At 37.7% G+C, this 25178-nt stretch overlaps 2 protein-coding genes across 6 annotated transcripts in view; one reads left to right on the plus strand and one right to left on the minus strand.

Moving 5' to 3' along the window:
• LOC147369635 (sperm-associated acrosin inhibitor-like) overlaps positions 1 to 25178 on the minus strand; it is a 159160-nt gene that overhangs the window by 48462 nt on the left and 85520 nt on the right. The gene's annotated exons all lie outside the window — the stretch shown is intronic.
• The window catches only part of SPINK7 (serine peptidase inhibitor Kazal type 7), a 29567-nt gene continuing 14426 nt past the window's right edge, over positions 10038 to 25178 (plus strand). The window contains exon 1 of one of the 2 annotated variants that reach the window (XM_086412327.1): positions 10038 to 10254. In XM_086412327.1, the coding sequence (XP_086268453.1) occupies positions 10182 to 10254 (73 nt within the window). In that variant the 5' untranslated portion in view covers positions 10038 to 10181. Of the gene's footprint in view, positions 10255 to 15218; positions 15479 to 25178 lie in introns of those variants that run through there. The other variant, XM_086412326.1, reaches the window with a different exon arrangement.

Genomic DNA, 25178 nt, shown 5'->3' on the forward strand with positions numbered 1-25178 from the left:
GCATTGTGTTCAGAGAAGATGCTTGATATGATTTCAATTTTCTTAAATTTACTGAGGTTTGATTTGTGACCCAAGATGTGGTCTATCCTGGAGAATGTTCCATGTGAACTTGAGAAGAAGGTGTATTCTTCTGCATTTGGATGGAATGTCTTGAAGATATCAATGAGATCCATCTCATCTAATGTATCATTTAAGACTTGTGTTTCATCTAATGTATCATTTAAGACTTGTGTTTCCTTATTAATATTCTGTTTTGATTATCTGTCCATTGGTGTGAGTGGGGTGTTAAAATCTCCTACTATTATTGTGTTATTGTCAATTTCTCCTTTTATGTCTGTTAATGTTTCCCTTATGTATTAAGGTGCTCCTATATTGGGTGAATAGATATTTACAATTGTTATGTTTTCCTCTTGGACTGATTCCTTGATCATTATGTAGTATTCTTTCTTATCTCTTGTAATCTTTACTTTAAGATCTATTTTGTCTGATATGAGGATTGTTACTCCAGCTTTCTTTTGCTTCCCATTTGCATGGGATATATTTTTCCATCCTCTCACTTTCAGTCTATATGTGGCTTTAGGTCTGTAGTGGGTTTCCTGTAGATAGCATATATATGGGTCTTCTTTTTGTATCCATTCAGCCAGTCTGTGTCTTTCGGTTGGGCATTTAATCCACTTATATTTAGAGTAATTATTGATATATATGTTCCTATTGTCATTTTCTTAATTGTTTGGGGTTGATTTTGTAGATCTTTTTCTTCTCTTGTATTTCTTGAATATTTAAGTCCCTTTAACATTTGCTGTAAAGCTGGTTTGGTGGTACTGACTTCTCTTAACTTTTGCTTGTCTGAAAAGCTTTCTATTCCTCCATCAATTTTGAATGAGATCCTTGCCAGGTACAGTAATCTTGGTTGTAGATTTTTCCCTTTCAGTATTTTAAATATATCCTGCCATTCCCTTCTGGCCTGCAGAGTTTCTGCTGAAAGATCAGCTGTTAAACATATGGGGTTTCCCTTGTATGTTACTTGTTGCTTTTCCCTTGCTGCTTTTAATATTCTTTCTTTGTGTTTAGTCATTGTTACTTTGATTAGTAGGTGTCTTGGTGTGCTTCTCCTTTGGTTTATCCTGTATGGGACTCTCTGCACCTCTTGGACTTGATTGACCATTCCTTTTTCCATGTTGGGGAAATTTTCAATTATAACCTCTTCAAAAATTTTCTCATACACTTTCTTTTTCTCCCCTTCTTCTGGAACCCCTATAATTCGAATGCTGGTGCATTTGATATTGTCCCAGAGGTCTCTGACACTATCCTCAGTTCTTTTCATTCTTTTTACTTTATTCTGCTCTTCAGAAGTTATTTCCACCATTTTATCTTCCAGCTCACTGATTTGTTCTTCTGCTTCAGATATTCTGCTTTTGACTCCTTCTAGAGTACTCTTGCCTGGAAAATCCCATGGATGGAGGAGCCTGGTAGGCTGCAGTCCATGGGGTTGCTAAGAGTCAGACACGACTGAGCGACTTCATTTTCACTTTTCACTTTCATGCATTGGAGAAGGAAATGGCAACCCACTCCAGTGTTCTTGCCTGGAGAATCCCAGGGATGGGGGAGCCTGATGGGCTGCCGTCTATGGGGTCGCATAGAGTCAGACATGACTGAAGCGACTTAGCAGCAGCAGCAGCAGAGTATTTTTAATTCCAGTAATTGCGTTGTTTGTCTCTGTATGTTTATTCTTTAATTCTTCTAGGTCTTTGTTAATTAATTCTCTCATTTTCTCCATTCTGTTTTCAAGGTTTTTGATCATCTTTACTATCATTATTCTGAATTCTTTTTCAGGTAGTTTACCTATTTCCTCTTCGTTTATTTGGACTTCTGTGTTTCTAGTTTGTTCCTTCATTTGTGTAGTATTTCTCTGCCTTTTCACTTTTTTTTAAGTGATTGTGTTTGAGGTCTCCTTTTCCCAGGATTCAAGGTAGAAGTCTTTCTTCCTTTTGGTTTCTGCCCTCCTAAGGTTGGTCCAATGGTTTGTGTAAGCTTCATATAGGGTGAGATTTGTACTAGTTTTTGTTTGTTTGTTTGTTTGTTTTTCCTCTGATGGGCAAGGCTGAGGGAGGTGGTAATCCTGCCTGCTGATGATTGGATTTGTATTTTTGGTTTGTTTGTTGTTTAGATGAGGCATTATGCACAGGGTGCTACTGGTGGTTGGGTGATGCTGGGTCTTTTATTCAAGTGGTTTCCTTTGTGTGAGTTATCACTATTTGATCCTCCCTAGGGTTAGTTCTCTGGTAGTCTAGGGTCTTTGAGTCAGTGGTCTCATTCCAAAAGCTCAGGGCTTGATCTTGAGTTTTGCGTGGTTCTATGTATTTGTTTCCACTGGTCAGGTACTCCTGTCCACTCTCAGCTTGTGTTCTGCATACACTCCTGTGTCTGAAGGTGCATTGCTGATGTATCTGTGGGGAGAGATGTACTCCACATCCACCTACTCCTCCGTCAACTTCAGAACATTTTTTGAATAATTAAGACATGGGTGGGGAATGTGCCAACTGTGGTGATCATGAACAGAAATGGAAAAGAGATGGGGTAAAGGGAATTATAGAAGCAGCTTTCCTTCTCAGGACTTCATTTGGAAGAGAAAGGAATGTGAAGCAAAGCCCTCTTTCTTTATGATACTAATCTCTATTTTTTTCTCTTTCCTTTAGGGAATTTGGTCCTCATATTAAATTTGAAAAGTATGGAAAATGTGATTAATGGATAACCGAATGTTATACTTGCTTATTCTTTTCATGACTTCTGAAAATTATTTCTTTTGAAATTTGAAGATGTATATTAAATAAGTAACAGAACTCTATGCTTCATCCAAATTTGGAACAAAATTGGAAACAAAAGAAAACTAATGGAGAACTGAGTATCACATTGATTACAAATAAACACAATACTGAAAAGGGGGGTATTCAACTCTGGGTACTGATTGTTTCAAGTCACCTTTCATTTTGCTTGGGTCTGTTATCAAATATGTTTATGAACACTCCCTTGAGTCAATTTATCCAAAATTGCTGGTTTATCTGCAAGGTCAGTCCCTGTCCTGCTAATCTCACTTAAAGACATGAACAAAACAGAAAATATTCCCCCTACACTTGAATACAATTGTTTAAGAATTTCTACCTCAAATTCATGAATGAAGCCCACCTTCAGTAGTGTAGAAAAGAAGGGAATATTAATAGAAGGAAAGAAAAAGAGTTAAGAGCTTTGGGGAACAAGCATGTTTTTGAGAGAAAGGGAAAGAGTGCTTATCATTTGACCCTCAACTCAGGCATGCCTAATTCTCACTCCATCCCATCATTCATATTACACTGGTCAATAAATTCTCTTTTCTTTTTTTACTTAACCTGGTCTATAATCTCTCACTTATGGCTGAAAGATCTCAACTAATACAGAGAGATGAAATCACTATATTGAATCTGGAGAAATGAAAAATGAGGAGCTCTCTTCTTAGACTTTTGTGCTCTGTTCCTAGTACCTGTTGCTTCCACTAGATGCCAGCCTCACTGTTCTAACTCACTCTGAGGAACTGAGTCAGCAAAGTTCAGAAAAGAGCACACAAGTCTCTTCATCACCATTTCAGTATATACACAGTCCGTCTCTGCTAATAGGCGAGACCTTTATCCTCTTATACCTTTCTCCCTCCTGTCTCCAGTGCCCTGGTCAGTAGGGTCCATCTGGGTGGCTCTCTGGAGCTGGGGTGATAAAGTTTCAGCTCTCTTGGGCCCCTCAAAGTAAAGAGGCTCTTAAAATACTGACCTTCTCTTATTAATTTTTATCATCTTTTATAGTTGAAGACTACTGCATTATTTCATCTTTCCATCTCTACCTCACAAAAAATAACAAAAGCAGAATCTTTTCCCCAAAAAGGAGGTGAAAGGTACAACTTGTGCTGCTATAGAATAAAAAAGAGAGAACCAGAAAAATTCTTTAATTTTCCCCCTCTTCAAAAAAGAGAGTCCACAATTATTCTAGTTTAGTAGGGAAATAAACAGGAATAGTTAGAAATCTCTGACTTATAAGTAGCTTCTCTGTAGTATGAAAATACTGGGCTGACTAGGACATGAAAAACACATGGTACCTAAGCTCATATGAAAAGTAAACTGAGAATGGAAATACCCATCTGAAGCTTTAGATGAGAATACAAGTATTCCAGAAAAGGAAGGGGAACACTTACACCTTGGCCCAGTCTTATAAGCAGAGGTAAGTACTGACAATAACTAGCCCGTGTTCAGTGAGGACATGCTCCATGCCAAGTACTGTGTTTTATTTAGTCTCAGTGAATCCTCTCCACAGTCCTATGAGCCTGCTACCATTGTCATCACCATTTTATAAATGAGGTAATTAGACAAGGTAAACTATGCAACCTTGTAGTTTACAAAGGAGGGTTGCAATTTAGACTCAATGACCCTGCTCCTAACCACAACCTTATGTTGTCTACAAACCCAGAAGGGACTAGAAATAACAGAGCCTAGAAGCATTCATGGACAAATAATGTATCAAAATAAAATTTTATTTGCAAAATTAGAAAACGATTCCTCAAATGGGAGCCAATTTTCCTGCTTATTTTTTCAGATGTTTAAATTAGCTGATACTCACTTTGTATCAACCTTTTAGATATAATCTGGCAATTCTCTGTTTTCTGATCTCCAGATCTACTTATTGTCTATAAAACAGTAAGATTTTTTTTTTCAGAGCACAGGCAAATAAAACCTATTGATTTGTACAACAAACATTTATTGGGTGCCTATACTATGCCAGAGGAGAAGGCAATGGCACCCCACTCCTGTACTTTTGCCTAGAAAATCCCATGGGCAGAGGAGCCTGATAGGCTGCAGTCCACGGGGTTGCTAGAGTCGGACACGACTGAGCGACTTCACTTTCACTTTTCACTTTCATGCATTGGAGAAGGAAATGGCAACCCACTCCAGTGTTCTTGCCTGGAGAATCCCAGGGATGGGAAGCCTGGTTGGCTGCCATCTATGGGGTCGCACAGAGTCGGACACGAAGCGACACAGCAGCAGCATACTATGCCAGACACCGTTCCAGGTACTAGGCAGATAAAGCCTCTATTCTCAAGGAGTTCACATTCAGATGGCCTTGTGCAGGAGTACAGAGCTGGAGGGAGAATAGTCGTTCAGTTGCTCAGTCATGTCTCTTTGTGAATCCATGAACTGCAGCATGCCAGGCTTCCCTGTCCTTCGCTATCTCCTGGAGTTTGGGCAAATTCATGTCCAATGAGCTGGTGATGCTATCTAACCATCTCATCCTCTGCCACCCCCTCCTCCTTTCACTTTCAATCTTTCCCATTATCAGGGTCTTTTCCAATGAGTCAGCTCTTTGCATCAGGTGGCCAAAGTATTGGAGCTTCAGCTTCAGCATCAGTCCTTCCAATAAATATTCAGGGCTATTTTCCTTAGGATCAACTGATTTGATCTTGCAGTCCAAGGGACTCTCAGGAGACTTCAGAACCACCATCCAAAAACATCAATTCTTTAGTGCTTAGCACTTCTTTATGGTCCAACTCTCACATCCATACATGACTACTGGAAAAACCATAGCTTTGACTATACAGATCTTTGGCAGCAAAGTGATGTCTCTTCTTTTTAATACACTGTCGAAGTTTTTCATAGTTTTCCTTCCAAGGAGCAAGTGTCTTTTACTTTAACGACTGCACTCACTGTTCATAGTGATTTTGGAGACTAAGAAAATGAAATCTATCACTGCTTCAACTTTTCCCCCTTCTATATGCCATGAAATGATGGGACTGGATGCCATGATCTTCATTTTTTTCATGCTGAGTTTCAAGCCAGGTTTTTCACTCTCTTCTTTCAGCTCCAGCAAGAGGCTCTTAAGTTTCTCTCTACTTTCTGCCATTAGAGTAGTATCATCTGCATATCTAAGGTTGCTGATATTTTTCCTGGCAATCTTGATTCCAGCTTGTGGTTCATTTAGCCCCACATTTCACATGATGTACTCTTCATAGAAATTAAATAAGCAGGGTGACAATATACAGCCTTGTCAGACTCCTTTCTCAATTTTGAACCAGTCCATTGTTCCATGTCCGATTCTAACTGTTGCTTCTTTACCTGCCTACAGGTTTCTTAGGAGACAAGTAAGATATTCTGGTACTTCCATCTTTAAGAATTTTCCAGTTTGTTGTGATCCACATAGTCAAAGACTTTAGCATAGTCAATGAAGCAGAAGTAGATGTTTTTCTGGAATTTCCTTACTTTCTCTATGATCCAATGAATGTTGGCATTTTGACCTCTAGTTCCTTTCTTTTCTAAGCCCAGCTCTTTAGAAAACTTTAAATCAGTTTGGAAAATAACAACATTTGTGAAAAGTGTGAACCAATTTTATTGAAAGTCACTCTGTGATAAAATCTGCATGCTCAGTTTTCATAGGATATTCATTCTTTTAAATGTCTTGTCATTTTCATGACCCAACTACAATATCTGTGCAAATGATTTCTTGTGCTTTTCCATGACCTGAGCTTCAGTCCCTTCTCTCCAATCTCCTGCTAGACCCTGTATCTGAATTTTCTATCATCTTACAATCGAAAGGTCCAAATTCAACCAAGCACCTCTCCACACAAGCCAACTCCTCTTCCTGATGGCCCAGTTTTAGTCCAAGGAGATTTATTTTGTTATGAGGCTCAACAATGCTATTCTTCCTTTATCTCCCTAGTGACTCCACCTTTAGCCATAAAGTCACCAAACTCTCAAGTGGAGTTCTTTAACCACTTTTATCTAAAGACCAATTATTTTTTTAATGTTCAACCCTTCAAAGATCAATAATTTTATAAAATGAAAAATGCATTACTAGAAAATTAAATGATAAAAATTTCTCATAAAATTAATTTTAATAAATTAAGTAAATGCAAATACAACATAAAAAAGAAAAAATTAGAAAACTGTACTTGTTTATTGAAATTGAGCAAATAGGTGATTAATATAGTTAATTGTTATTTTTTCACTCACAAGGTATTGTTTTTGCAATTATAATTGAGTAAAATAACAATTCCCAGTAAGAAACACCTACCTGATTATTTTGAAAGAATTGTGTTCCTATAGTTTTATAGGTTTTAATATGCCCCTTGCCGGTTAACTCATCTAATCTTGTCTCCAGAGGATAAAGCTGCCTCAGAGGATAATGTATGTTTAAAACTTTTTCTGTTGTTTTATTTAAATAAAAAACAACCCAAACAATATTTACTTAAGTTTCTTAAGAAGCTATTTAAAGCAATTTCAACAAAGCTCAGGATATTCACTCTTAACTTTTATAGGATATAAAGAAAGTGATGTTGTATTTTTAAAACTGACATTTAATTTTTCATCAGTAACCAGTTCTAAAATGAGTTGTGTAAAATTACAGTTAAATTGAAATTAGATCTGATGAAAGAAACAGATCTGGATCCATTTCATGCATAAGTTTCCTATGCACGAAAGAAATAGATCTGGATCCATTCTATGCATGAAACAGAATCCAACAACATATTAAAAAGATCATACATCATCATACATCATGACCAAGTGGGCTTTATCCCAGGGATGCAAGGATTCTTCAATATTTGCAAGTCAATCAATGTGATATACCACATTAACAAATTGAAAGATTAAAAACCATACAATTATCTCAATAGATGCAGAGAAAGCCTTTGACAAAATTCAACAGCTATTTATAATAAAAACCCTCCAGAAAGCAAGCAAAGAAGGAACATACCTCAATATAATAAAAGCCATATATGATAAACCCACAGCAAACATTATTCTCAATGGAAAAAAACTGAAAGCATTTCCCCTAAATTCAGGAACAAGACAAGGGTGCCCACTCTCACCACTACTATTCAACATAGTTTTGGAAGTTTTAGCCACAGCAATAAGAGAAGAAAAAGAAATAAGAGAAATCCAGATTGGAAAAGAAGAAGTAAAACTCTCACTGTTGCAGATGATATGATCCTCTGCATATAAAACCCTAAAGGTACCACTAGAAAAATACTAGAGTTAATCAATGAATATAGTAAAGTTGCAGGATATAAAATTAACACACAGAAATCCCTTGCATTCCTATACACTAACAATGAGAAAACAGAAAGAGAAATTAAGGAAACAATTCCATTCACCATTGCAAGGAAAAGAATAAAATACTTAGGAATAAATCTACCTAAGGAAACAAAAGACCTATATATAGAAAACTAGAAAACATTGATGAAATAAATCAAAGATGACACAAATAGATGGAGAAATATACCCTGTTCGTGGGTCAGAAGAATCAATATAGTGAAAATGAGTATACTACTCAAAGCGATCTATAGATTCAATGCAAGTCCTATCAAGCTTCCAACAGTATTTTTCACAGAACTAGAAAAAATAATTTCACAATTTGTATGGAAATACAAAAACCCTCAAACAGCCAAAGCAATCTTGAGAAAGTAGAGTGAAACTGGAGGAATCAACCTGCCTGACTTCAGACTTTACTAACAAAGCTACAGTCATCAAGACAGTATGGTACTGGCACAAAGACAGAAATATAGATCAATGGAACAAAATAGAAAGCCCAGAGATAAATCCATGCACCTATGGACACCTTATCTTTGACAAAGGAGGCAAGAATATACAATGGAATAAAGACAATCTCTTTAACAAGTGGTGCTTAGATAACTGGTCAACCACCTGTAAAAGAATGAAACTAGAACACTTTCTAACACCATTCACAAAAATAAACTCAAAACGGATTAAAGATCTAAATGTAAGACCAAAAACTATAAAACTCTTTGAGGAAAAATAGGAAAAACACTCTCTGACAAAAATCATATCAGGATCCTCTATGACCCACCTCCCAGAGTAGTTATAAAAGCAAAAATAAACAGACCTAATTAAATTTAAAAGCTTTTGCACAATGAAGGGAACTATAAGCAAGGTGAAAAGACAGAGTTCAGAATGGGAGAAAATAACAGCAAACAAAGCAACTGACAAAGATTTATCTCAAAAGTATACAAGCAGCCCATGCAGCTCAATACCAGAAAAATAAATGACCCAATCAAACAGACATTTCTCCAAAGAAGACATATAAATGGCTAACAAACACATGAAAAGATGCTCAACATCACTCATTATCAGAGAAATGAAAATCAAAACCACAATGAGGTACTATCTCATGCCAGTCAGAATGGCTGCTATCAAAAAGTCTACTAACAATAAATGCTGGAGAGAGTGTGGAAAAAAAGGGAACCCTCTTACACCATTGGTGAGAATGCAAACTAGTATAGCCACTATGGAGAACAGTGTGGAGATTCCTTTAAAAACTGGAAATAGAACTGCCATACTGTCAGGGGACATTCAACTTTAAGGGATCCAATATGTTGCATTGTCCTTTGTGTGCCATTTCTCAAGGACTCTGTGTTCCTTAGCAGTTCCTGGAATACAGGAACGAGTAGAGCTGCACGCAGTTCTCAGGACTGAGACCATGGGAAAGGGCACCTGCTTGGATTCCTTTTAGTCACTCCCTTCAGTGACTCTCTTCAGTGACCTTGTGTTTATTAGATTTTGTTGCAACTGGTGGAATTTCATTCTTTGTAATGGCTGAATAATTATTTTACTGAAGATATATAAGCATGCATTTCTGCTAATGAAATACCCTTGTTCCACTAGAGACTTGGGTCCCCTGCGTCCTTCTTTCTGTCTTCATTTTACAACCTGCAGTAAAGGGGTTGGGTATATAAGCCCAATAAGTATGATTAATTAATTCAGCTTGAGCAGGGGGAGCAAAAGCAAGCAAAGCAAGCATAGCGACAAAAATATTTTCTGGATTCTGAGGCATTTCCTGTTGAGAAACCAGATTTTCAGCTTGATTAGCAAGGGTTTTTAATCTGTTTCCAAGCAGGGAGATCATGAGGTAGATGACGCTGAGTGCGGTGTTTTTTGGAAATCTCTAAAGCCACTATGGCTTGTATCGGAACCTCTTCTTTCTGGGGATTTTGCCTTTTCCTATCTTGAATGCCGGTAGTTCCCTGGGGGCAGATCTTTTGAAGAAGGAGCCAACTGACTTTGTTGGATCCATCTGGAGAAATATAAGCATATCTTTTTCTCTGTAATATTAATTTTTCAGATTTCCATTGTTTAGTCAACCCATCTTGATACCAAATGGGCAGAGGAAGGGAGGTATCTTTCAATGTCTCAAAATGTTTTTCTGCTGTTGTCAAAATATCTCCTTGTGGTAAGTTTAAAAAATTTAAAACAAATAAAGCTGTATTAACAATAGTTATAGCTGTAGAAAATAACTTATGTTGGAATCTAGTAAAGTCTGCTTTAGATAAGGAAGATAGTAGTGTTCCTGTGTATTCCCCCTTTTTAAATTTTGATTATTATTTTTAGTTTCAGTGTGTGATGTGTCCGTTTGACTATGTTTTGTGTCTGTGGATTATAAGGAATACCTGTAACATGTTTAATAGAAAATGAGTGTAAAAATTGTTTGAAGTGTCTAGAAATACAGGCAGGGCCATTGTCTGTTTTTATAGAACTAGGAGTTTTCATTACTGTAAAGCAAGTTAACAGGTGGGTTATAATATGTTGTGTAGTTTCACCTCGGAGAGGTGTGGCCCATATAAAAGAAGAATTTGTATCAGTTGAGACATGTAGGAAGGAAGAGGGAGAAAGTTCAGGGCAGTGAGTTACATTCATCTGTCATAGTTCATTGGGTTGTAGTCCTCAAGGATTGATACCTTGTGTAATGGGTTAAAGATGTAGGGGCCTACAAGTAGAGACATTTTTAATGATTTTTTTTTTTTTTTTTGGTATGGCAGTATGGAATTTTTCAAATTTGGTGTAAGGACCCAGGACTATTGTGTAATAAAGCATATTGTTTCTTGGGAGTAGCAAAAGTAAAAAGTAAAAAGTTTATCAGCTTGTTTATTCCATGAGTCATAGGGCCAGGAAGGCAGGAATGTGTTCGAATATGGGTAATATAAATGGAAAGAGTGTGGTTTCTAATAATAGATTGTAGTTTGAAAAAAAGTTATTGAATAATAGGTTGATTGGAGTTTATAGTGGAAGTTTCTATATTTTATAATACAAAAACAATATAAGGAGTCAGAGACTATATTAATAGATTAAGGATGTAGGCGAATAACTTGAATAAGACCATATAATTTGTTTTGTTGAGCAGAATGAAATTTAGTATAAAAGACTTCATATTTTTTGAGAGACCAGAATGATGCTTTGGCGTTTTTACTCTCATCTATATAGAAAACATCAGCTTGAGGTATAGGCTGTGAGTTGACGATGCGGGAGATAATAAACTCAGTATCTTTGAAGAAATTCCAGAGCTTGTTAGAAGGATAATGAAACGAAATTTCTCCAAAATATTCCAGAAAAGTTATTTGGAAATCAGTAGAAGTTTGTAATGTGTCCTCAAGATTTATTAATAGGTATTACAATTTTATAAGGATCGGAGCCAATTAAAGTTTTAGTTTTATTTCTTTTATTGATAATGATTAGAATGATTAAATTAAGATAGGATGTAAGTGATTTTATCCCTCTAAAATGGGTATAGATCCATTTTATTGGGTGTTTTTGTTGGGCAAGAAGTCCTGTGGGAGAATGAAGAGAGGGGAGTATAAATAATTTTAGAGGTAAATTAAGTCTAATATGTGTAAGAAATCACTTTTGCAATTTATTTTGTATTAAATAGAGTTTTTCTCGTGTTTCTTGTGAAAGTGAACGAGAGCTATTTAAATTGAGATCTCCTTTCAAAGTATTAAATAGATTAGTCAGTTGATAATTAGCAATGTCTAAAGAAGATCTAACCCAATTTATATCATCTAAAATTGAAAATCATTTAAGGTTGATAATTTATCAGTACGAATCTGTGTTAGTAATATGTTGTCTATTAACAACAAATCTTAAGTAATGGTAAGGTGTAGAGGTTTGAATATTTTCAGGGGCAATGATTAATCCAGTCTTTCAAGCATTGTTGAGCTATATTAAACATGTATTGAGTTTCTAAAACAGATGGAGCTGAAAACAATATATCATCCATGTAATGAATAACAAGAAAGTCAAGAAATTGTATTCTTACAGGTTTAAGGGCTTTGGCTATATAGTATTGGCACATGGTGGGAGAATTTATCATTTTTTGAGGTAGTACAGTCTATTGGTACCTTTTATGAGGCCCGGTGTGATTAGGATAAAGAAGAGAGAAAGCAAATCTCTCTTGGTCTAGAGGGTGCAAAGGTATATTTAAAAAACAATCTTGTAAATCTATAATAATAATATGCCAGTTTTGAGGAATAATGGTAGGTGATGGGATTTCTGGCTGTAATGTACCCATAGGTATTATAGATGCATTAACTTTTTTAAGGTCTGGTAAGAGATGGAGAAGACTCTTGAGAGTCTCTTGGACTGCAAGGAGATCCAACCAGTCCCTTCTAAAAGAGATTAGTCCTGGGTGTTCTTTGGAAGCAATGATGCTAAAGCTGAAACTCCAGTACTGTGGCCACCTCATGCGAAGAGCTGACTCATTGGAAAAGACTCTGATGCTGGGAGGGATTGGGGGCAGGAGGAGAAGGGGACGACAGAGGATGAGATGGCTGGATGGCATCACCGACTCGATGGACGTGAGTTTGAGTGAACTCCGGGAGTTGGTGATGGACAGGGAGGCCTGGTGTGCTGCGATTCATGGGGTCGCAAAGAGTCGGACATGACTGAGCGACTGAACTGAACTGAAGAGATGCCATTTGCCAGATTTCTTTTTTATAACAAAAATGGGAGAGTTCCAAAGGGAATAAGATTTCTCAATATGTTTTCATTTCAATTGTGTATCTATAAGTTCTTTAGCAGTTTGTAATTTTTCTTTTGTAAGGGGCCACTGCTCTGTCCAAATAGGCTCGTCATTTTTCCAAGTTATTTTAATAATTGCATTGTTTGTTAAATGAGCAGTGGCCTCTAAGAAAAATGTGGAATGTATATCTGAGTTTGCCATTGCATAAGTAAATCCCTTCCTATTAGATTAAGGGGTGCATCTATCACATAAGGTTCTAATGTTGTAGGCTGGCCTTTTGGTCTCTCACAAGGATAAATTTGAATACTTTGATAGGCTTCTTGTATTTTGGTTTGAGAAACTCCTGTAATTTGGCAAGAAATTTTTTGTATAGTCCAAGATTTGGGCCACAAGTGTTTGGAAATAATAGTGATATCAGATCCAGTATCTAGGAGACCAGAAAATCTTTTACCATTAATTTTGATATTTATATTTGGTCAGGTATATTCAGATACCAATGATGTCCATAAGGATTGTTTTTGATCTGTATTTTCTAATTCATTTGTCTGTATATCATTAGAGGAGTTAATAGAAATGTAAGGTAAAAGAAGTAATTGGGCAATTACTGGTGCTGGGCATATACACCAAGGAAATCAGAATTTAAAGAGACACATGTACTGTGCTGTGTTCATCACAGCACAGTTTACCATAGCTAGGACATGGAAGCAACCTAGATGTCCATCAGTAGATAAATGGATAAGAATGCTGTGGTAAATATACACAATGGAATACTACTCAGCTATTAAAAATAACCCATTTGAATCAGTTCTAATGAGGTGGATGAAACTGGAGCCTATTATACAGAGTGAAGTAAGTCAGAAAGAAAAACACCAATACAGTATACTAGCACATATATATGGAATTTAGAAAGATGGTAATAATGACCCTTTATGCAAGACAGTGAAAGAGTCATAGATATAAAGAACAGACTTTTGGACTCTGTGGGAGAAGACAAGGGTAGGATGATTTGAGAGAATAGCACTGAAATATGTATATTACCATATGTGAAATAGATCACCAGTCCAAGTCTGATGCATGAAACAGAGCACTCAAAGCTGATGCACTGGGACAATCCTGAGGGATGAGATGGGAAGGGAGGGTGATGGGGGTTCAGGATGGGGGACGCATATACACCTATGACTGATTCATGTCAATGTATGGCAAAACCCACTACAATACTGTAAAATAATTAGCCTCCAATTAAAATAAATTAATTAATTTAAAAATTTCCTATGCATGAATATTCTTTTGAAGGAAAATTTAAATTAGATACAAATATGTAAGATTTTGGTCTTAACTTTTCACAGACATTCAACACCAAATTTATCACTGCTGCTGCTGCTAAGTCGCTTCAGTCATGTCTGACTCTGTGCGATCCCATAGATGGCAGCCCACCAGGCTCCCCTGTCCCTGGGATTCTCCAGGCAAGAGCACTGGAGTGGGTTGCCATTTCCTTCTCCAATGCATGAAAGTGAAAAGTGAAAGTGAAGTCGCTCTGTCGTGCCTGACTCTTAGCAACCCCATGGACTGCAGCCTACCTTACTGCTGCTGCTGCTGCTAAGTCACTTCAGTCGTGTCTGACCCTGCGTGACCCCATAGACGGCAGCCCACCAGGCTCCCCCATCCCTGGGATTCTCCAGGCAAGAACACTGGAGTGGGTTGCCATTTCCTTCTCCAATGCATGCAAGTGAAAAGTGAAAGTGAAGTCGCTCAGTCATGTCCGACTCTTAGCGACCCCATGGACTGCAGCCCACCAGGCTCCTCCATCCATGGGATTTTCCAGGCAAGAGTACCAGAGTGGGGTGCCATTGCTTTCTCCGACCTTACTAGCTATTGATAATTGTTAAATCATCATATATGTCATAATAATTTGTAGATACTCTTTTCATCCAAACATCTAACTTTTGTTTTTCACCTTTGCTCATTAAAAAAAAAAATTTTACACTCCTTCTTTGAATTGATATATTAAAATCATTAAAAATACTCAACATATCAGACAAATAAGTCTGGCTTATTCATATCTTTAAAATTTGAGATCAAACTGGTTTCAGGTCTTGCAGAAACAGTGGGAGTATATTCTGTGGTAAAATATTCAACAGATCATTTCTTTCTGACAACCACAGAGAACAACCATGGTTAAGATCAACATCCATATTATCATATAAAAAAAGACAATAATATCCAAGTGGTAGTGCATTAGCCATATATAATTCACAATTCTTACGATGTCATTAAGAATATTTAGTTCAACTACTAAGAGTATTTTTCATAGTGAAACTTTCTCCATAAAGGGTAGAGCGATTTATATTCTAGTTCAACCTCTTTAATCTAGAGAATCATTAAGCATGCTTTCTTGTCATTAGAGGTTTGCTGCTGCTGCTGCTGCTGCTGCTGCTGCTAAGTCACTTCAGTCGTGTCCGACTCTGTGCGACCCCATAGATGGAAGCGCACCAGGTTCCCCCGTCCCTGGGATTCTCCAGGCAAGAACACTGGAGTGGGTTGCCATTTCCTTCTCCAATGCATGAAAGTGAAAAGTGAAAGTGAAGTCGCTCAGTCATGTCCGACTCTTAGCGACTCCATGGACTACAGCCTACCAGGCTCCTCCATCCATGAGATTTTCCAGGTAGGAGCATTGGAGTGGGGTGCCATTGCCTTCTCTGCATTAGAGGTTTAGTATCAGAAAATACAACTAGGCAAAACCTTAGTTTAAGATCACATCTGTTGACAATGTAATGTTTCAGAATTTTGTGTAGATCAGAATTTTTCATATTTTAGAATTACTCTTTCATATTCTTATTCACTACAGGTCATTATAAGATATTGAATATATCTGCCTATGCTATACAGTCAAATCTTGCTGTTTGTCTATTTTTTTATATATAGTAGCTTGTATTTGCTAATCCCAAGCTACCAATCTATTCTTCCACTCAACCATTTCCCCTTTCATAACCACAGGTCTTTTTTTATGTATGTTCCTATTTTGTAAATAAGTATATTTGTATCATAGATCCATAGATTCCACATGTAAGTGATATCATATGATACTTGTTTTTCTTTGACTTACTTCACTTACATGATAATCTCTAGGTCTATCCATGTTGCTGCAAATGGCATAATTTCATTTGTTTTTATGAGTAATATTCCATTTCATGCATATGTATATGAATATACATATGTATATATACATATATATGTATGAAAAGTGTAAGTGCTAGTTACTCAGTCGTGTCCAATTCTCTGTGACCCCATGGACTGTAGCCCTCCAGGCTCCTCTGTTCATGGGACTTTCCAGGCAAGAATACTGGAGTGGGTTGCCATTTCCTTCTCCAGGGGATCGTCCTGACCCAGGGATCAAACCTGGGTTTCCCACATTGTGGGCAGATTTTTTACCATTTGAGCCACCAGGGAAGATATATATACAATTCTATGTTTTATATATTTATATCTTAATATTTATATATTATATATAATTATATATATATATATATCTTCTTTATCCATTCATTTGTCAATGGACATTTAGGTTGCTTCCCTGTCTTGGCTATTGTATATAGTGCTGCAGTGAACACTGGGGTACATGTATCTTTCAAATTATGGTTTCCTTCAGATATATGCCCAAGAGCAGGATTACAGGATCATATGGTAACTCTATTTTCAGTTTTTTAAGGAACCTCCTTAAGTGTTCTCCACAGTGGCTGCACCAATTTACAGTCCCACCAATGGTGTAAAAGGGCTCCTTTTCTCCATGCTCTCTCCAGTATTTATTTCTCGTAGATTTTTTTTAATGATGGGCACTCTGACTGGTATGAGGTGATAACTTCACTGTAGTTTTGACTTGCATTTATCTAATAATTGACAATGTGGAGCATCTTTTTGTGCACCTGTTGGCCATCTGTATGTCTTCTTTGGAGAAATGTCTATTTAGTTCTGTCCATTTTCTGATTGGGTTGTTTTTTTTTGTTTTTTTTTTTTTTATATTAAGCTGATGAAATGTTTGAATATTTTGGAAATTAACCTGTTGTGGGTTTCATAATTTGCAAATATTTTCTCCCAGTTCTCACATTGTCTTTTTGTTTCCTTTGCTGTGCAAAAGCTTTTAAGTTTGATTAGATCCCATTTGTTTATATTTGCTTTCATTTCTATTCCCTTGGGAGACTGCCCAAGAAACTATTGCTACAATTTGTGTCAGAGAATGTTCTGCCCATGTTCTCTTCTAGGAATTTTATGGTGTCCTATCTTATATTTAAGTCTTTAAGTCATTTTGAGTTTATTTTTGTGTGGTTTAAAGGAGTGTTCTAACTTCACTGATTTCCATGTGGCTATCCAGCTTGCCCAACACCATTTGCCAAAGAGATCATCTTTTCTCCATTGTATATTCTTGCCTCCTTTGTTGAAGATTAATTAACTCTAAGTGTGTGGTTTTATTTCTGTACCCTCTATTCAGTTTTGTTGATGTATTTTCTGTTTTTGTGCCAATACCATGCTGTTTTGATTACTTTGTTCTTTTTCTTCAGGATTTCTTTGGTAATTCTGAATCTTTTATGGTTCCTTAAAAATTTTAGGATTATTTGTTCTAATTCTGTGAAAAATGCCATGGGTAATTTGATAGGGGTTACACTAAAAAAAACTTTTAAATTCTTTCACTGTTCAAGTTACTGTCACTTAGAAACAATAAGTGGTATCCCTTCTACTTTCCCTCTTCATAACTTGATACTTTCTAATTTTTATCTCCTAGCTCTTTCCTTCTAAATCAATAGCTTCTCAAATTTTGGCTACTGATCACTCCTAGCCCCTGCTAAACCTCCTCTCATCCTCAGTGCTCTTCCAGATTGGGTCTCTTTACAATGCTAACACTTTTCATCTTCTTCCTTTAGAGTCTCCATTATAAAACTTGGTATTATTCTTCTCTTCTGGTTCCAAAACTCTTTCTCATTGTAGTTAATTTTCCCAACTGGGAAAAAAAGGAATCATAGAAAATTCCTGTGTGATTTCCTGTTTCTTTTCTCCTCTTCCTAGATTTCAACTTCTAACCCTCTATTTTACTGCCTAGCCACTCCTCTGAAAACTCCTTTTCTCCAGTTTTGTCATCTTCTCTAAGCCTTAATTCCTACACTCTCCTCTCACACACCTGCCTCAGGCACTCTTTCCTAATTTCTGGGCCCCTTCACTGTACAATTCAACCCACTCTAATGTCTTCACATTCCAATCTCCTTACCTAAGGACCTGGAGTTTTTCCCTTTACCATCGTTTTGAGGGCATACCATCGGAGGTAGCCTGAGGGTTCTCTTTCACAGACTGGGAAAATAGAAGGCACTAGCCATGATTTCTCCCCATTTGCTTCTTTCTTGCAATGCTGGCATGCCTATTCACACTTATGCTCATGATCTGTCCAAATTATGACTCTGGATGATAGCTGTGCCCACCTACATTATCTCCATTCAAAACTTGAGAAAAGCGATGTGTGAGAAAGAATTCTAAGAAGCTGCGGGCCAAATCCTCTGCCAAGCATGCGCAGAGATTGAATCTAACAAAGAGGAGCTAGGGAAGCTTGTGATGTCATCAGCCATTCAACATGATGTAGGGGAGGAAAACATTTCTTCTACCAGTCTTACATCTTGACTAGGACTCTGTTACAAAAGACATATTAATAAGAAAAAAGCACACTAATATATTTGGTATAAGGTTTACTTACGAAATGGGAGGAAGTAAAGAATCAAAGAAGACCTAAATGTTTTTATACTTGGCTAAACAAAGGGAGGCAATTGTGGAAAAGTAACTGAAATATATGAGGGGCAAAGGAAGATACGAGTTATTTTAATAAGGTCTGTTTGCATACAATTCTCTTGGCATTGACTCTTGTTTCCGGTGATGTGTGTCTTTTCTCCTGGTATAGAGAGGACATCTTTCACATGAGAGTGTTAACTCATGTTTTCATATACTATTCAGTATACCTTTCTTGCACCTGCTGTTTTATAAGTGTCTTTAGCTCAAAATAGTCATTATGCCAAAGTGGCATATTTGGGGGTGGCACATTCTTGCCAAATTTCACTGGCAATCACACCACTTGGGAGGAAAATACATGCAACTGCCTGAGTGATGGGTTCACTTTTCCTGGAGATCAGGGTTAAATAGCTCTGTCCTTTATATCCCAGAGCCATTGTTACCCTTTTCCCACTGATGCCATGTTCTCTCCACGTAGAACTTAAAACATTCTGCACATTTCTCACTCCTTACCATTCTCATTTCCATTCTCACCCCAAGCTGGTGAGATGAAAGAACAACTGACAAGGAAATTCAGGGTAATAAAAAAATATAAGACCTTATAAGAGGGAGATAAGTTTATAAAAATATTTCAGGTTTACTGCTATGTTGGCTGAAAAAATTAGTTCAAAGGACTATATTTTGAAAAACTGTTCTTCTTATCATTTACTAATACTTATTATGTGCAGAGACCTGTGCTGAAAAAACTTTAAAAACTCGACTTTCTGGCATCTTAGAGTCTAGGACATACTCTAGAATTAAAGAGATGCCCCTTTGACATTCTAACATAAAGACAAAATTATATATGTGCTCATATAGATTCCAAATGATGTATAAAATTTCAGGGAATCTATATAATCTCTAATGCTTGTCCCTCAATTTTAATTAAGACATTTTAGTCTTGACATAAAATTTATGGAGATACATATATATATATATATATATATATACACATACTCTGACCCAAAAATTTCACCATCATTGATGTATCCTACTAATACAATGGCTTCCCAGGTGGCACAATGGTAAAGAATCTACCTGCGAATGCAGGAGAAAGAAGAGAAGCAGCTCCAAGCCCTGGGTCAGGAAGATCTCCAAGAGGAGGAAATGGCAACCCACTACATTATTCTTGCCTGGGAAATCCCATGGAGAGAGGAGCTTGGTGGGCTACAGTTCACGGGGTCACCAAGAGTTGGTCACGACTTATCAACTAAACAACAAAAAATACAAAATCGCTTGTAAAAAAGACTGAAAGGAAAATCTCTATTTTGAGGCAGATATAATTGGGGGGTTTTGTGAAGGTGAGGGCAAATGCCATAGGAGTACAGATAGAAAATTGAATATACTATCAGAGAGTGCATCACTGCATCCAGGGAAATTTCTATTGGACCTCCTAATCTTCTTTCTAACAAGACTAAGTCTAAATACATTCTGCTTTTCATCAAGCTTTTGAGACCAGATTTTGATCCATTGTTTAAACTTTGACAAGCACATCTAACAGTTCTGACTGTGTCAAATTGTTTTTTCCCCACTTAGAGGTTATGAATTAATCATTGTCCAAGATAAGAAAGCCAGGCACTAGTTAGAGGTAAGGGTAAATTTTGTTCAGCAATACTACTGCAATAGGGAAAAGAGCCCAGACTGATCTGAACTCAACTTTGATTTGTTCAGAGATGACTAGGCATTTTAAAAAGAGAATGAGGGAGTAGGGGGATGGGTAAGGTGGAAGTTAAGCAGAGTCAGGGAAGTAGAAATTTGTACAAAGGCAGAGAGTAGGGGTTAGTCCTTGGGCTTCCCAGGTGGCACAGTGCTAAAGACTCTGATTGCAATTCAGGAGATGCAGGTTCAATCCCTGGGTCGGGAAGACCCCCTGGAGGGGGAAATGGCAACTCACTCCAGTATACTTACCTGGAAAATCCCATGGACTATAGGCTGCCAGGCTCCTTTATCCATGGGATCACTAAGAGTGGGACATGTCTGAGCAACTAACAAATTCACTTTCAGGGGTTAGTTAACGTGACCAGGCCGTGTAGATTTGCTAATTGGTGCTTCTCCAGGGGAGAAACAAACTTCTTTTATCTCAGTGTCAGGAGGCAATGATGACAGAGCAAGATACCAAAGTTAAGACCATTATACTCCCAAAGAAGGGGCTTCCCTGGTAACTCAGCTGGTAAAGAATCCAGCTGCAATGCAGGAGACCCCCATTCGATTCCTGGGTTGGGAAGATTCCCCTGGAGAAGGAATAGGCTACCCACTCCAGTATTCTTGGGCTTCCCTGATATCTCAGATGGTAAAGAACCTGCCTGCAATGTGGGAGACCTGGGTTTGATCCCTGGGTTCGGAAGACTGCCGGGAGGAGGACACAGCAACCTACTCCAGTAGTCTTCCCTGGAGAATCCCCATGCATAGAGGAGTCTGGCAGGCTACAGTCCATGGGGTCACAAAGACTCGGACATGAATGAGCAACTAAGCACAGCACAGCACTCCCAAAGGAACTGGGAGTAAAAGGGAGAGTTATCTCCCAGAAAGGCTGCATTTCAAAGGGCCAGCTCTTAGGTCCTAGAGGAAACTGTTTGGGTGGTAGACTTATAACTCAAATGGTAGATAAAAGATGTAAAATTGCATTAACCATTCTAACCTTTTAAAGAACATGCTCTAAGTGCTCTAAGAGGGGTTTAAGGGTCTGTCTGCTTATCCCATTGTGGCTATATCAAATGCTAAATTCTTCTTGCCACATTGGGCTTTCTCAAGCAGGCATTTTAAATGGGGCTGGGTCATCCTAAGAATGATTTTGAGCTATTTCAAACTATGTTCAAGTCTCTCAGAGGTGTTTGTGTGTGTGTATGTGTGTGTGTTAGGGGTGGGGGTAAAACTATTTGTGTTGAGAATCTACAGTTTTTATAGGTCAAAGTTGAAGCCAAGTTGAGAAGAGGGCTCAGAGGAGCCTGACTACAGCATAATCAAGGAGAGTCTGTCATTGTATCAAACATGGGTAAAGTCAATTAAACCCAAGATGCATTGACAGAGAACCTAATTTTAGTATAGTCATAGGCTTTCAGAGTTGGATTGAGGACTCAGAAACCACTGAAACAATCTCTGACTTCCTCTATAATATTCCTAATGAGCTAGCATCAACCAGAACTTCCCACTGATAGAAAATTCACCTCATGATGAATTATGAACATTGTTGTACTGGTTTGATTGTTAGGAGCATTGCTTACCTTGAGTCCAAACCTACATTCATGGTGCTTTCAACCATCAGAAACTTTCATGACAAAACAGAAGGAGCTTACTCTCTCCCAATTAGCAGCAGAAGATAAATAACCTGTCTTCTACTCATCTGTCATCATTGTTCAGTCCTGTAAGACTCTTTGTGACCCCATGGACTGCAGTATGACAGGCTACCCTGTCCTTCACCATCTTCGGGAGTTTGCTTAAATTCACAGCCATCAGGTCGGTGATGCTATCCAACCATCTCATCCTCTGTTGTCCCCTTCTCCTCTTGTCTTCAATCTTTCCCAGCATTAGGGTCTTTTCCAATGAGTTAGCTTTTCGCATCAGGTGGCCAAAGTATTAGAGCTTCAGTATCAGTCCCTCCAATGAATATTCATTACATACTTAATTTTCTACTCATTACATACTTAATTTTCTTTTTCTGGGGGAATGGGTGTGGCTCCAGTTACTTTATTTCGCACATTCTGTTTCCATTGTTTCTTTGTAGGTATTACCTTAATTAACACAGCCTTTAGGTTAGTGGGTAAATTTTTAATTATGTGTGAACACTTACATGGGCACATGGGGTAGCAGCTAAGGAGAAGCAGGCGGTGGTTCTTTTTCACCTCTATTCTGTAGTGAAAGAAGCCCTAGTCACTCAGATAACACAGTGATTTCAACTTAAAGATGATTTTGAGTCATATCGGAAAAAAAAGTGGAGAATGTGTTAAATGTTTCACAGTTTGCTATTCTTATTAAAGTTAAATTCAATCTAAAATTATTGAACTCTTATAAGTTCCAGTGAGACAGGCTTTATTTATTTTATTTGGCCACACCTCACAGCTTGTAGAATCTTAGTTCTCTGACTAGGGATTGATTCTGGGCCCTTGGCAGTAACAGTGTGGAGTGCTAACCATCAGGGAATTTCTGGCTTTATTTATTTTTAAATTAATTGATGCAAAAGACTATTTCTGCCAAATACTGAGTGAATTCTGTGTTACTCTAGTGTAGTGTAGTATTAGTCACTCAATTCTGTCCAGCTCTTTGCGATCCCATGGACTGTAGCCCACTCAGCTTCTCTGTCCATGGGATTCCCCAGGCAAGAATACTGGAGTGGATAGACATTCCCTTCTCCAGTGTTACTCTACCTTTTGACTAATAATGTGGAATCTTAGGACTATTCATTTATTTAGTAATTACTTAGTAACTAATTTTTACTCTGTGCAGTGCACTGTGCTAGGGGCTGATAATAGGCAAGTAAACAAGATAGGCAAGATCTGCTTCTTGTGGAACCTGCATTCTAGGGGTGAAAGATGAACAATACACAAATAAAGGAAGAGACAGGGCTATGTTGTAATGAATGTTGTGATGAAAATGAGTGAAACATGTTCATATAATAACAAGTGAGACATATCTTATGAGTTAAATAAACAAAGGCTAAATGAATATTTGCAACCATAAACTCCTAGACCCAGATGCCAATTAAAATCATAAAGAAAATTTGCCATATAAAATAAGAAGAGATAAAGAAGGAAAAAGGCAATTAAAAAATATAGATTATAGAATTCTTCAGTGCAGTCTCAGATAGAATTCAGTATAAAACATTTAGCCTAATCACAGAAGACACAGGCTATAGCTTGTCAGATTTACAAGTTGAAAGTTTTCAGGAAAAACTAGCCATTGCCTATGGAACTGGAGAAAAGTGAACCACTCAAGAGGCTTATGTTCCTGTGGCCATTGCACCTCCTATTCCTTCTGTACTGTCTGATTCCCCAGCTCTCCTAGAGTGGCTCCTTCCAATCATTCAGGTGTCTGTTCAAATAGCTCCTCTGATAAAACTTTTCTGATCAAACAGTCAAACCTGGCCCCCACATCCATGTTATTCTCTATCCCAATACCATGATATATATATTTTTAAATACTTGTCAGAACCTGAAATCATCTCAATATTATGTTATTTTTGATCAATTCTTTTTCTACAAGAAAGTAAAGTCCAAGAAGTAAAGCCCTCATCTGTCTTATTTATCTCTGTGACAATAACACTACCTGGGACAGATAAAGGAAATGGTGAGGTTGATTATTACCTGTGTTTTAATAGTAAAGTGATGTTGATATGTCAGGGTAGGGAGGACTTACAGGATTATATGCTGCAATAAGTATTAAAGAAGCTGATCTGTATCATCTGGAGAAAAAAGACCTTGATTAGGCACTTTAGAGCTAGCTGCCTTTGCACATTTGGAATGAGAGAGCAGACACATTCTCTTGATCTCCACTATAAAGAACCAGAATGTATGAAAGCCAGATAGAGGTGCAGTTCTATTGAATATGGTAAAGAACTTCTGAGCAGTCCAAACAGACCAGAAATCCAGTGACCTTCCTTGGTAACTAGTCCAGATACTGATCATTATGACTTTATGTGAAATTGGAGTAAATCCTTATTTCTTAATGTCCAGGAAAACACCAACATCTCACTGCTGCTGCTGCTGCTGCTAAGTCGTTTCAGTCATGTCCAACTCTGTGCGACCCCATAGACGGCAGCCCACCAGGCTCCCCCGTCCCTGGGATTCTCTAGGCAAGAACACTGGAGTGGGTTGCCGTTTCCTTCTCCAATGCATGAAAGTGAAAAGTGAAAGTGAAGTCGCTCAGTTGTGTCCGACTCCTAGCAACCCCATGGACTGCAGCCCACCAGGCCCCTCCATCCATGGGATTTTCCAGGCAAGAGTACTGGAGTGGGTTGCCATTGCCTTCTCCAATGTTATTAAGTATTCTATAACATAATAAGTTAGACTGTGGCAAATTAATTTGGGGGGAAATTAAGTTAAAGTAAAAAAAAAATCTGTACTGTATAAAATTTAATAGAGCCTTTAATAAAATAAAGTGCATTATGACTCTCTCCATCTCTCCAAATGAAATAGTATCTCGGGTTTCCCAAATCTAAGTGACCAGAGAGCTCCTTTTTCAAGAAATACTAGATAACATTTCATGGGATACCAGTGTCTTAAAGATCAAAGGTCTATGGTTCTCTTTACCGAAGAAGGGCATGAATTGGTGGGGCTGGGGGTACAGAGGGGTAAATGTTATGGATTGATTGGTGTCCTTTCCAAAATCCATGTGATAAAGTCCCAACCCCTAATGTAACTGTATTTGGAAAAGTGCTTTCAAAGAAGTAATTGAGGTATGACTGGTATAATAAAGGTGTGGCCCTAGTTAATAGGACTTGTACCTTTATTAGAAGAGTAAGAGTCACCAGGGCTCATATACCCGGAGTGAAGTCCCTGTGAAGACACAGTGCAAAGGTGGCTGTCTACAAGCCAAAGAGAAAGGCCTCAGGAGAAACCAGCCATGCTGGC

This window comes from Bos grunniens, chromosome 7, assembly GCF_055505025.1.
Source record: "Bos grunniens cultivar Pamir isolate PY7600 chromosome 7, Bosgru_T2T1.0, whole genome shotgun sequence".
In the NCBI taxonomy this organism is placed as follows: domain Eukaryota; kingdom Metazoa; phylum Chordata; class Mammalia; order Artiodactyla; family Bovidae; genus Bos; species Bos grunniens.